The sequence below is a fragment of the Pseudophryne corroboree genome, chromosome 1, assembly GCF_028390025.1.
Source record: "Pseudophryne corroboree isolate aPseCor3 chromosome 1, aPseCor3.hap2, whole genome shotgun sequence".
NCBI lineage: Eukaryota > Metazoa > Chordata > Amphibia > Anura > Myobatrachidae > Pseudophryne > Pseudophryne corroboree.
The window spans coordinates 71,533,772-71,546,681 of NC_086444.1; the positions used below are offsets into that span (position 1 = coordinate 71,533,772).

The 12,910-nt window shown below is 48.7% G+C and overlaps 1 protein-coding gene across 1 annotated transcript in view; it reads right to left on the reverse strand.

Moving 5' to 3' along the window:
* ADAMTS12 (ADAM metallopeptidase with thrombospondin type 1 motif 12) overlaps positions 1-12,910 on the reverse strand; it is a 1,230,701-nt gene that overhangs the window by 349,191 nt on the left and 868,600 nt on the right. The window contains exon 13 of the mRNA XM_063960568.1: positions 5,800-5,933. Coding sequence (XP_063816638.1) covers positions 5,800-5,933 — 134 coding nt within the window. The remainder of the gene's footprint in view (positions 1-5,799; positions 5,934-12,910) is intronic.

The window sequence follows — 12,910 nt, forward strand, 5'->3', positions numbered from 1 at the left end:
AAAAAAGCAGGTCTGTTTTTTTTTAGCACTTTTTCACGATTTGTATTTCATCACGGCAGTGTTTGGCTATTGACGGCAGTGTTTGTGTTTTGCACTTTTTAGTAAATTCCCGATTTCTACCAAATTGCAGGCGTATTTGACCGATGGTGTATTGATTCGTGAATTTTTCCTAGGACTTCCAAAAAATTACGAATGCCTTCATCACTGCCGTGATTTTTGCTTAGTAAATTACTGAGATGACACTTTGAAGAAAAAACGGCATCTCGGTCAAAATCGGGACCTTAGTAAATATACCCCTGTGACTATTTGTGTGTGGATTTGATAGCTGAGTGGTGTTCATTTCGTGTCTTTCACTCAACCTGCTATCCCTATATTCTATAACCTGAGGGGGCTTGGTGCGTCAGGTTTTATCTAATATAGGATTTTCACAAAGATATACTGTATTACGTATTTTTCTCTGTGATTTAGTCACCATATCTCTCCTTTATCTCTGCTAGTGCTGACTACACTGCGCAGGGGTTTGGGTAAGAGGTATCGTGCTGCTGACAAATTGTACTGTGTTACCTGATACTGCAAGTTATATAATGTCAGCTTCTGAGGGTAACGGTTCTGGGGCTGAACACACTGCCGGTGTTGCTGAAGCCGCAGATACCTATGAGGAGAATATAGCAGCTTTGGGCTCTGGTTCTGGGGGCTCCTTGCCCCCCAGTGGGACGGTGGCAACGGGGGCAAATAATTACCCGCCGTGGGCCACTTTTTCCACGCTTCTGCATATGCTAGTTCTTAAACTTACACCCCCTATGGGACCCCCAATGCCGGTACAACCGTTTGTGGTCCCTGCAGCTAACCCGCCGTGGCCGGACGATTTATCTGCTCAAATAAAGAAGTTGAACCAGTCCCTGACTACTAAAAAGTCTGACCGTCGCTCGCCTACGTCCAAGGGGTCCTCTAAGCGAGTGCTTGTCTCCTCACAATCCACTGCTGTCACTGACACCTCGTCGGATGAAGACGGCACTTACACTGATCCCACAGGTTCTGACTCAGATACGGCTGATGGGGAGGGTGGTTCACATGTGGATGTTCCTGATCTCTTGGAGGCTATTAAGTTAATTTTACAGATTACGGATGATCCCGAGCCATGCGTTCCTCTAAGAAACCAGATAGGTTCAAGCGTCAGAAGGTGATTAAACAAGTTTTATCTCACTCTGACCACCTAATTGATATACGTCAGGAACCCTGGGAAAACCCGGGTACGAAGTTTGTGCCTCAAAAGAAGATGCTGGCTTGCTATCCCCCTGCGCCGAGGCTGTCTAAGAATTGGGAAACGCATCCTCCAGTGGACTCACATGTGGCTAGGATGGTGGTTTCCTCAGCTCTACCGGTCACCACAGTCACGTCTCTAAAAGAGCCTACGGATAAACGTGTGGAGGGTTGTCTGAAAGCGATTTACACCCTCACGGGTGCTGCACAAAGGCCCACTATTGCAGTTACTTGGGCTGCAGAGGCCATTGAAGCATGGGCCTTGGAGTTAGATGCTGAAATCTACTCTGACCATGCTAGACAATGCTTGTCTTATATTGTCACAGCTTCTCGTTATATTAAAGAGGCGGCTTCTGATGCCGGTATCCTGGCTGCCAAGGCCTCTACTACATCAGTCCTGGCTCGCCGGATATTGTGGCTGAGATCCTGGTCTGTGGATCTGGACTCTAGAAAAACCCTGGAGGTACTCCCTTTTAAGGGAGATATTCTGTTTGGGGTGGATTTAAATAAGATTGTGGCTGACTTGGCTACTGCCAAAACTGCCTGTCTACCAAGTACTGCTCCTTCTGTGTCGAAGGCTAAAGGTACTTCCTTTCGCCCCTTTCGTCCTTCAGGTAAAGCAAAAGGTCAGGCGTACAACAAGCAGGCTCACACTTCCAAACCTGGTAAGCCTAAGCCCAAAAGAGCCTGGGCGGCCCGTCAGCCAGCTTCCAAGACCGATAAGCCTGCCACATGACGGGGCAGGCCTCTCTCTGGGGGATCGCAGGGTGGGGGGCCGGCTTCTAGGGTATACCCAGGAATGGTTGAAGACCACTTCAGATGCCTGGGTACGGGAAGTCGTCACACGAGGTTACGCCATAGCCTTCAAAAACCGACCCCCTCATTGATTTTGCCAGACAGATGTCCCGTTGGACAAGACAAAGGCAAACACTCTACATTTGGTGGTACAGACCCTCCTGGATACAGGTGTCGTAGTACAGGTGCCTCTTGCGCAGAGGGGCCGGGGAGTACTATTCTCCGCTGTTTCTAGTCCCAAAACCGAATGGGTCCTCCCGGCCCATTCTCAACCTCAAGGCATTGAACAGGTTTGTGAAGGTTTCCAAGTTCCGGATGGAAACCCTTCGCTCTATAGTTCTGGCCTTGGAACCTGGGGACTTCATGGTCTCCCTGGATATACAGGATGCTTACCTGTATGTTCCTATAGCAGTGTCTCATCAGCAATACCTGAGATTTGCGATTGGCAACTGCCATTACCAGTTTTGGGCGTTACCTTTTGGTTTAACAACGGCTCCGCGAGTCTTTACAAAAGTCATGGCGGTGATGACGGTGGTACTCCGCCGTCAAGGGGTCAGGATACTGCCGTATTTGGACGACTTGTTAATCCTGGCAAATTCACCAGAACTTCTCCTGTGTCATCTAGATGTGACGGTCCAGTTTCTGCAAGCCCACGGGTGGCTCATCAAATGGAAGAAGTCATCCCTGATCCCTGCTCAGAGCATGGTGCATCTGGGAGCACTATTGGACACTCACAACCAGCGGTTGTTCCTGTCTCAGGAGAAAGTCCTGAAACTTCAGGACAGGATTCGTTGCTTCCTATCTTGTCCGCAAGTGTCGACTGGGTCCTGTTGACGACAGATGCCAGTCTAAGAGGTTGGGACGCGGTGCTGGAGCAACACTCCCTTCAGGGGCGGTGGTCCAAGGAGGAGTCCCTCCTCTCGATCAATATTCTGGAGTTGCGGGCGGTTTTCAATGCCTTGAACCTAGCAGCATTTAATTCAGAGCCGTCCTGTTAAAGTACAGTCGGACAACACCACCACAGTGGCTTACATAAATCATCAAGGCGGCACTCGAAGCCGCCTAGCAATGAAGGAAGTCTCACGGATTCTACAGTACGCAGAACGCCATCTACCGGCCATATCGGCAATATTCATTCCGGGAGTCCCGAATTGGGAAGCGGAATTTCTCAATCGTCAGGACGTGCATGCCAGCGAGTGGGGCCTCCATCCAGAAGTGTTTCAACTCCTAGTGGAAAGGTGGGGCCTTCCAGATGTGGATCTGATGGAGTCCCAACACAATTCAAGGTTCCGGTCTTCGGAGCAAGGACAAGGGATCCTCAAGCAGCATTCGTGGATGCGCTGGCGGTACCATGGAGGTTTCAGCTGCCGTACGTGTTCCCTCCGGTGTCACTCCTGCCCAGGGTAATTCGGAAGTTCAAGCAAGAAAAAGGAATTCTGCTTCTCATAGCTCCAGCGTGGCCCAGACGGCACTGGTTCTCAGACCTGCAAGGCCTATCGTCAGAGCGTCCAATTCTACTTCCACAACGCCCAGACCTCCTCGATCAGGGCCCCTGTGTTTACCAGGACCTAGCCCGGCTGTCTCTGACGGCATGGCTCTTGAAGCTTCCGTCTTAAGGGCTAAAGGGTTTTCTGAGGCGGTCATTCAAACTATGTTGCGGGCCCGGAAACCGGCTTTGGCTCGGATTTACTATAGGGTCTGGCATTCTTACTTTGTTTGGTGCGCATCTAACGATTATGACGCTTCCAAGTTTAGTATAGCCAAGTTGTTGGCTTTTCTTCAGCAGGGCCTGGACTTAGGCCTGCATCTGGCCTCCCTCAAGGTTCAAATATCTGCCTTGTCGGTGTGGTTTCAGAGAAAAATTGCGACCTTACCTGATGTGCATACCTTTACTCAGGGCATGTTGCGTATCCAACCTCCCTATGTCCCGCCTGTGGCTCCTTGGGACTTGTCGGTGGTTTTGGAGGCGTTACAAAAGTCTCAGTTTAAACCTCTTGGTTCAGCTGACCTTAAGCGGCTTTCCCTTAAGGTGGTGTTTCTGCTGGCTATTGCTTCAGCTAGAAGAGTGTCGGATTTGGGTGCCTTGTCCTGTAGCTCCCCATATCTGATATTTCACCGTGACCGGGCGGTTCTTAGGACTCGTCCCAGCTATCTACCTAAGGTGGTTTCTTCGTTCCACCTTAATCAGGAGATTGTAGTTCCGGCACTTGTTTCTCCTGATCTGTCTCCCAAAGAGCGGTCTTTGGTTGTGGTACGGGCTCTCCTTATCTATGTGAAGAGAACTGCTCCTATTAGGAAATCAGATTCTCTTTTTGTTGTGTTTGGGTTTCACAAACGTGGCTGGCCTGCTCACAAGCAAACTCTGGCCAGATGGATTAGAATGGTGATTGCACATGCTTATGTGAAGGCTGGTCTCTCTGCTCCTGACACATTAAGGCCCATTCTACTCGGTCTGTTGGACCTTCTTGGGCGGCCCATCGTGGTGCGACCCTCAAACAATTGTGCAAGGCGGCTACGTGGTCCTCTGTGAACACGTTCATAAGGTTCTATGCCTTCGATACTGCCGCTTCCCAGGATGCTTCCTTTGGACGTCGGGTTCTTGTGCCCGCTACAGTGCGTCCCCTCACATAAGGAACTGCTTTAGGACATCCCCATTGTCCATTCCTTGTGGAGCCCAGTGTACCCCGCAGCAGAAAACGAGTTTTATGGTAAGAACTTACCTTTGTTAAAACTCTTTCTGCGAGGTACACTGGGCTCCACAAGGCGCCCACCCTGACGCACTTAGCTTCTTTGGGTCGGTATGGCATTAGCCGCTGACACGTCTCCTGTCGCGAGAATGCGGTGTTGTGGCTACTAACCGTTGTCGTCTCTTTTCCTGCTACTGCATTGGACTGGTTAACTAAAAACTGAGATCCTGTGCAGGGAGGCGGGGTGATATAGGAGGCGGCGCTATGCATTCTGGGAACAGTCAAAGCTTTGAGCCTGTTGGTGCCTCGGATCAAGATCCTACTCTACACCCCATTGTCCATTCCTTGTGGAGCCCAGTGTGCCTCGCAGAAAGAGTTTTAACAAAGATAAGTTCTTACCATAAAACTCGTTTTCATTTGTTAAACCTGCCCTTAGGGGAAGATTTATCAAAGCTTGGAGAGTGATAAAGAAGAGAGAGACACTGGCGTATTTCTAATAGGTGCAGTGCATACGGGCCCCCGGTGTCCAGGTGGCCCATTTTTTGCAATAATTACCATCTGGTGTCCCGTGTCACCAGCAGCAGCAGCAGCACTGCAGAAATGGTGCAGCAGGCATTTTCCTGGCATTGCGCACTAAGAAATCACTGGGAAAATGGCTTCCACTTCATTTTCCTGGACACCTGCATATGCGCACTAGACTCTGGGACAGCGGTAGGGTCCCCTAGTGACGCTAGTGTTCAGAGGCTACAGCGCAGTCGGCTTGAGAGGAGGGGGACCAGATGGAGACTGCACACGGGCCTCCTCCTCTCTCGAAGAGCCCCTGGAGAGAGATAAAGTACCAACCAATCAGCTCCTGTCATTTTTTCAAACACAGCCTGTAACATGACAGGTAGAAGCTGATTGATTGGTACTTTATCTCCCTCCACTTTATCTCTCTCCAACCTTTGCTAAAACTCCACATTATCTCCCTAAAACCATGTGAATACATGTATGTAATGTACAGAAGGAATATGCCCAGACAGAAGTTACACTGAAGTAAGTGAAACATACCAAATACCTTACACATGCCATTAATGCAGATGTCTTTGTTGGTATTGCCCTCAAAACACGGAGTCCCGTCAATGACTGCGTCAAGAAGTTTGTCAACCAAGTTTCCTTCCGCATTTTGGCAGTGAAGTTCACATGGACTGGCTTCAGGGAAAATAACATAAGTTACATGAAATTCCCAAACAGCTATACATTTATTCAATGGTTATTTGAATGATTTCTTTTGTTATCATTTCGGTGCAATATAATCAGAATGAATACCTCAATAAGTGAACCAAGGGGCCCAAGGGTTACGGTCGTTAGGTCGACAATGCCATTAGGTCGACATGAACATTTGGTCGACATGTACTAGGTCGACAGCTCAAAAGGTCGACATGAGTTTTTCTAATTTTTATTTATTTATTTTTTATACTTAACGATCGACGTGGACTACGATTGGAACGGTAATCTGTGACGAGCGAAGCGGTAGGGGAGTGAGGCACCTTGCCCGAAGCATGACAAGTGAAGCGAGCCATGCGAGTGGACACGGTGCACTAATTTGGGTTCCCCGTCACTTTACGGAGAAAACGACACCAAAAATAGTCAAAAACCTCATGTCGACCTTTTGACCTACTACATGTCGACCTAATGACCATGTCGACCTATTGTCCCTGTCGACCTATTGTCCCTGTCGACCTAATGCATGTCGATCTTCCATGGTCGATCTAATGACTGTCGACCTAAGTTGTGTCTATTCAACGACCCATACCCGGGCCCAATTATCAACAAGTTTTAGCTATTTTGATAAACTGTGCTCCAGTCAATCAGCTCCCAACTGTCATGCATTTGAAAAGATGACAGTTGGCAGCTGATTGGCTGAAGCACCATTTATTATATTAAATTGCTTAAAACTCGTTGATCAATGGGCCCCTGAACTTCTGGAGGATGAAGAATTTTCAATTTAAATACTTGCCACAATCATCATTTCTGTGCCCGAATACCTGTATCAGTTCATGTCTAATTATTTCTGTCCTAACTCATGTATCAGCTTCATAGCATTGTGTCAATTAGGAACAATGTTTAATGAGACAGCACATGAAAGATTACCCTGGCCTGTCTATGCGTTATCTCTCTGCCTCCTAATTGCATTCCAAGATATTAGGGAGGGCAGCCAGCTACACATTTCCAGCATGTCTTACTTTTTACATCAGAATTTCTAAGAAATGTCAAATTAAATTCCGCTGCTGGCTCCATATAAATTTCCGAAGCAGACGAGTTTTCACTGTCAGTGACCCCCCGTAATAATAGTTAACATATCTTGTGATGATGATTTATAATGTGTTCAGTGTAACCTATCAAGCAGCTGACGATGAGTGAAATCGGGGTACAGTTAGGGCATATAAAGTTTTACAGCAGAGCTGGCCATTTTGCAGAGGTTCCGTTTTTGCTCTGCCATTCTACAGAACGTCAAAAATGGATTTGGAAATATGTATTTTGAGGAATAGAGTTCTGTACCAATCTGTAATGTCATATAGGTGAAACGCGACAGAGTGTGACAATACCTAAGACAGATTGGCCAAGGACCTCCAGAGCTCCAACACAGAGGTTCATGATGTTATACTGGATGTCCATGTAGCTATCACTGGACAAGTCAAAGAAAATGTATTTCTTATCACCACTGATATTAAGGGGTATCTTTATGTCTCCAGTCCCATAGCGTATCTCCAGCAAGCCCAATGCTGTCTCTAGCCCTGAAGTGTCTCTCCAGCTCTAGCCCCTTTTATCTCCAGCTCTGCAGTGTCTGCCCAGCTCTAGCCCCCTTCTGTACCTAGTCCTGCAGTGTCTCTCCATCCAGTCCCCTGCTGTCTCCAGCCCTTCAGTGTCTCTCCAGCTCTAGCCCCCTACTGCCTCCAGCCTTGCATTGTTTCTCCAGCTCTAGCCCCTTCTGTATCCTGCCTTGCAGTGTCTCTCCAGCTCTAACCCTCTTCTGTCTCCAGCCCTGCAGTGTCTCTCCAGCTCTAACCCTCTTCTGTCTCCAGCCCTGCAGTGTCTCTCCAGCTCTAGCCCCTTCTGTATCCTGCCTTGCAGTGTCTCTCCAGCTCTAGCCCCCCTCTGTCTCCAGCCCTGCAGTATCTCAGGGGCAAACGCAGGATTTTCATGGGGGGGTTTCTGCACATAGCATACACACACTGCATATACATGCAAACACACACAAATACACAGCATATACACCATACCTCCCAACTTTTTTCTCATCTGAGAGACACTTTGCGCGCGGCCGATTTTCAGGGGGCGTGACCTAATGGAAAGGGGGCGTGGCCTCGCGACAAGTGCCACAATCGCAAGCCACGCCCCCGTTTTCGTCATTATGGGGGCATGAACAGCGCTGTGAGAGCTGCTGGTCATGCCCCCTCTCCCTCTCTGCCGTGAATAGACGCTGTGCGCATGCGCACAGCATCTATACACCGCTGCTTTGATCAGAGCAGCGAGTGACAGGGGGGATCTCCCAACTGCCCCCCCCCCACCCGCGGGTGGGACAGCGGGACAGACCGTGAAAAACGGGACTGTCCCGCCAAAATCGGGACAGTTGGGAGGTATGATATACACGTAAGTACTCAAACACACACAGCATATACACACACATACAGCATATACACACACAAACAGCATACACACACATATAATACTCAGAAACACACACACACACACACACACACAGCATATATATACATACACACACAAAGCATATACACACACACAAACAGCATACACACAGATATCATACACAGAAACACACAAAGCATATACACACACACAAACAGCATACACACATCATACACAGAAACACACACACACAGAGCATATACACACAAACAGCATACACACACATATCATACACAAAAATACACACATAGCATATACACACAAACACACACCATATACACACATAGCATATACAGACACACAAACACTCATAGTATACACACACAGCATATACCATACACACACATCATATACACAAACAGAATACTGTACACACATATCATACACAGATAGCATACATCCCCCCCAAACACCAATACTACTACACCAAGACACCATAATAACTATGCCCCCCAGCACCTGGCTGCTCAGCTGCAGAGGTCACTGGAGTATCTCCCGTCCTTTCAGCTCTGTCCTGAAGTCACATGGGGGTCTGCCTGGGAGGAGCTGCACTCTGCCTCTGCAGCTAGCTCCCGCCCCCACATTCACATGATTCATCCCTCGGCCAGCCTGTGTCTCCGTGGCTGAGCAGGAGGCCGAGGCAGCTGCCGGCAGCCGCACAGGCTGCACTGTTTACGACTGAGTAAACACCGGACAGGTGATCTGATAGATCGGCGGGCAGGGGGGGTTTCTAGGTACTCAGAAACCCCCCCTGCGTGCGCGTGTGATCTCTCCATCCAGCCCCTTCTGTTTCCAGCCCTGCAGGATCTCTCCAGCTCCAGACCCCTTCTGTATCCTGACTTGCAGTATATCTCCAGCTCTAGCCACTGTATCACTCCACTTTCAGCCCACAGGCATTCACCTTCTATCTCTTTTGACTTTCGCTGTTCCTCTTTGCACCGCAGCTCCCGTCTATCAGCGGTGCCGTGCAGCATGACATCATGACGTCACATGTGCCTTGTCACATTAAAAATAGGATTTTAGTTACCTACCGATAAATCCTTTTCTCGTAGTCCGTAGAGGATGCTGGGATCCACATTAGTACCATGGGGTATAGACGGGTCCACTAGGAGCCACTGGCACTTTAAGAATTTAATAGTGTGTGCTGGCTCCTCCCTCTATGCCCATCCTACCAGACCCAGTCTAGAAACTGTGCCCGAGGAGACGGACATACTTCAAGAGAAGGATTTAACAGAGATAGTGGCGAGATTCACACCAGCTCACACGCAAATGAAGCTAACTAGCTTGAAAACTCAGCAAAAGCTGAATAACATTACTGAACCAAGTAACAACTCAGTACGTAACTAAGAACAAAGCAGTACTGAAACAAGTAACCACTGCAGGATAACGAAGCGGGCGCCCTGCATCCTCTATGGACTATGAGAAAACGATTTACCGGTAGGTAATTAAAATCCTATTTTCTCTTACGTCCTAGAGGATGCTGGGGTCCACATTAGAACCATGGGGATGAACCAAAGCAACCAGAACGGGAGGGAGGGCGTGGAGGCTCCTGCAGAACTGACTGACCAAACTTCAGATCATCAGAGGCCAAAGTATCGAACTTGTAGAACTTAGCAAACGTGTTCGACCCTGACCAAGTAGACACTCAGCAAAGTTGTAAAGCCGTGACCCCCCGGGCAGCCGCCCAGGAAGAACCCACCTTACGAGTAGAGTGCGCCTTAACAAATTTTGGACAGGCAATCCTGCCGTAGGATATGCATGCTGGATAGTGAACCTGATCCAGCGAGAAATCGTCTGCTTAGAAACAGGACACCCAATTTTCTTGGGATCATAAAGGACAAACAGAGAGTCCGATTTCCTGTGACGAGCAGTCCTCTGCACATAGATCTTCAAAGCCCTCACAACATCCAAGAACTTTGATGTAATCAAAGAGTCTGTAGCTACTGGCACCACAACAGGTTGGTTGATATGAAAAGCCGACACAACCTTTGGAAGGAACTGCTGATGCGTCCTGAGCTCAGCTCTATCTTCATGGAAGATTAAGTAGGGGCTTTTACAGGACAAAGCCCCCAATTCCGACACACGTCGAGCAGAAGCAAAGGCCAACAATGTTACAGCCTTCCACGTGAGAAACTTGACCTCAGCCTCCTGTAAAGGCTCAAACCAATCTGATTGCAGGAAAAGCAACACCACGTTAAAATCCCAGGGTGCCGTCGGCACCAAAAAGGGAGGTTGGATGTGCAGAACCCCTTTCAAAAAGGTCTGAACCTCAGGGAGGGCAGCCAATTGTTTCTGGAAGAAAATGGATAAAGCCAAAATCTGGACCTTTATGGATCCCAAACGCAGGCCCATATCCACACCTGCTTGTAGGAAGAGGAGAAACCGTCCAAGTTGAAACTCCACCACAGGAAACCTCTTGGACTCACACCAAGACACATACTTTTCCCAAATGCGAAGATAATGTTTAGACGTTACTCCTTTCCTAGCCTGTATCTGGGTAGGAATAACCTTGCTCGGAATACCCTTCCGGGCTAAGATCTGGCGTTCAACCTCCATGCCGTCAAACGTAGCCGCGGTAAGTCTTGATAAGCGAATGGCCCCTGTTCCAGAAGATCCTCGCGAAGAGGAAGAGAACTCGGATCTTCCAGGAGTGTAAGTCCAGAAGATCCGCGTACCAAGCTCTCCTTGGCCAGTCTGGAGCAATGAGAATTGCCTGAACCCTTGTTCTCTTTATGAGTTTTAGAATTCTTGGAATGAGGGGAAGTGGAGGGAACACATACACTGACTTGGAAACCCATGGTGTTACCAGGGCATCCACTGCCACTGCTTGTGGGTCTCTCGACCTGAATCAGTACCTCCGAAGTTTCTTGTTGAGATGTGAAGCCATCATGTCTTTTTGAGGCACGCCCCAAACACTGGTCACCTCTGTGAACACCTCTGGATGGAGGCCCCATTCTCCTGGATGAAGATCGTGCCTGCTGAGGAAGTCTGCTTCCCAATTGTCCACTCCTGAAAGGAAGATTTCTGACAGCGCCACTGCATGCTTTTCTGCCCAGAGGAGGATTCTTATTACCTCTGACATAGCAGCTCTGCTCTTCGTTCCTCCTTGTTGGTTTATGTAGGCCACCGTCGTCACATTGTCCGACTGTACTAGAATGGCCTGACTTTGCAGAAGATGTGCCGCTTGGAGAAGACCGTTGTATACGGTTCTCAGTTCCAGAATGTTTATTGGAAGAATGGATTCCAGACTTGACCACCTTCCTTGGAAGGTTTTCTCTTGAGTGACTGCACCCCAACCCCTGAGACTTGCATGCGTGGTTAGAAGGATCTAGTTCTGAACCCTGAACCTGCATCCCTCCAGAAGGTGAGGCATTTGCAGCCACCAGAGGAGTGAAATTCTTGCTTTTGGCGACAGACATATCCTCTGGTGCATGTGTAGGTGAGATCCCGACCACTTGTCTAGGAGATCCAGTTGGAAGGACCGAGCATGAAATCTTCCGTACTATAGAGCCTCACAGGAGGCAACCATCTTCCCTAGAAGGTGAATGCACTGATGAAACGATACCCGGATAGGCTTCAAGACATCCCGGACCATTGATTTTATCACCAACGCTTTCTCCACTGGTAGAAACACCCTCTGCACTTCCATGTCGAGGATCATCTCCAGGAAAGACAATCTCTTTGTCGGCTCCAAATGTGACTTTGGAAGGTTCAGGAGCCAACCATGTTCCCTGAGCAGATGAGTTGTGAGAGCGATGGACTCCAACAATTTCTCCCTGGACGATGCCTTTATTAGCAGATTGTCCAGATATGGAATTATGTTCACTCCCTGTCTGCGGAGGAGAACCATCATCTCTGCCATCACCTTGGTGGACACCCTCGGTGCCGTGGAGAGACCGAATGGCAGTGCCTGGAACTGATAGTGAGTGTCTAACAGTGCAAATCTGAGATAAGCCTGATGCGGCGGCCAAATTAGAATGTGGAGGTACGCATCCTTGATATCTAGGGATACCAGAAACTTTCCCTCCTCCAGACGCTTCCCCAAATAGAGCCTGACCTGTGAAGGGTAGGTTCTCCACACTTCTCCTGGATTCCGCATCTGCCGACCATCGGCGTAGCCAGAGTCCCCTGCGTGCTAAGACAGCCATGGAAGATATCCTTGTATCCAGAGTACCCAGGACCTTCATGGACTCCACCATGAAACCCGCAAAATCCTGTATGTTACGTAAAAATAGTTCAATGTCACTTCTATCCATCGTATCTAAATCCTCTAGTAATGTGCCTGACCACTTTACTCTGGCTTTAGAAATCCATGCACAGGCAATAGTGGGCCTTAACGCCACTCCTGAAGCAGTGTATATGGATTTGAGCGTAGTGTCAATCTTACGATCAGCCGGTTCTTTTAACGCGGTAGATCCAGGGACAGGTAAACCCCCTTTCAGACAGTCTGGAGCAGGGGCGGATTGGGAACAAAAAGC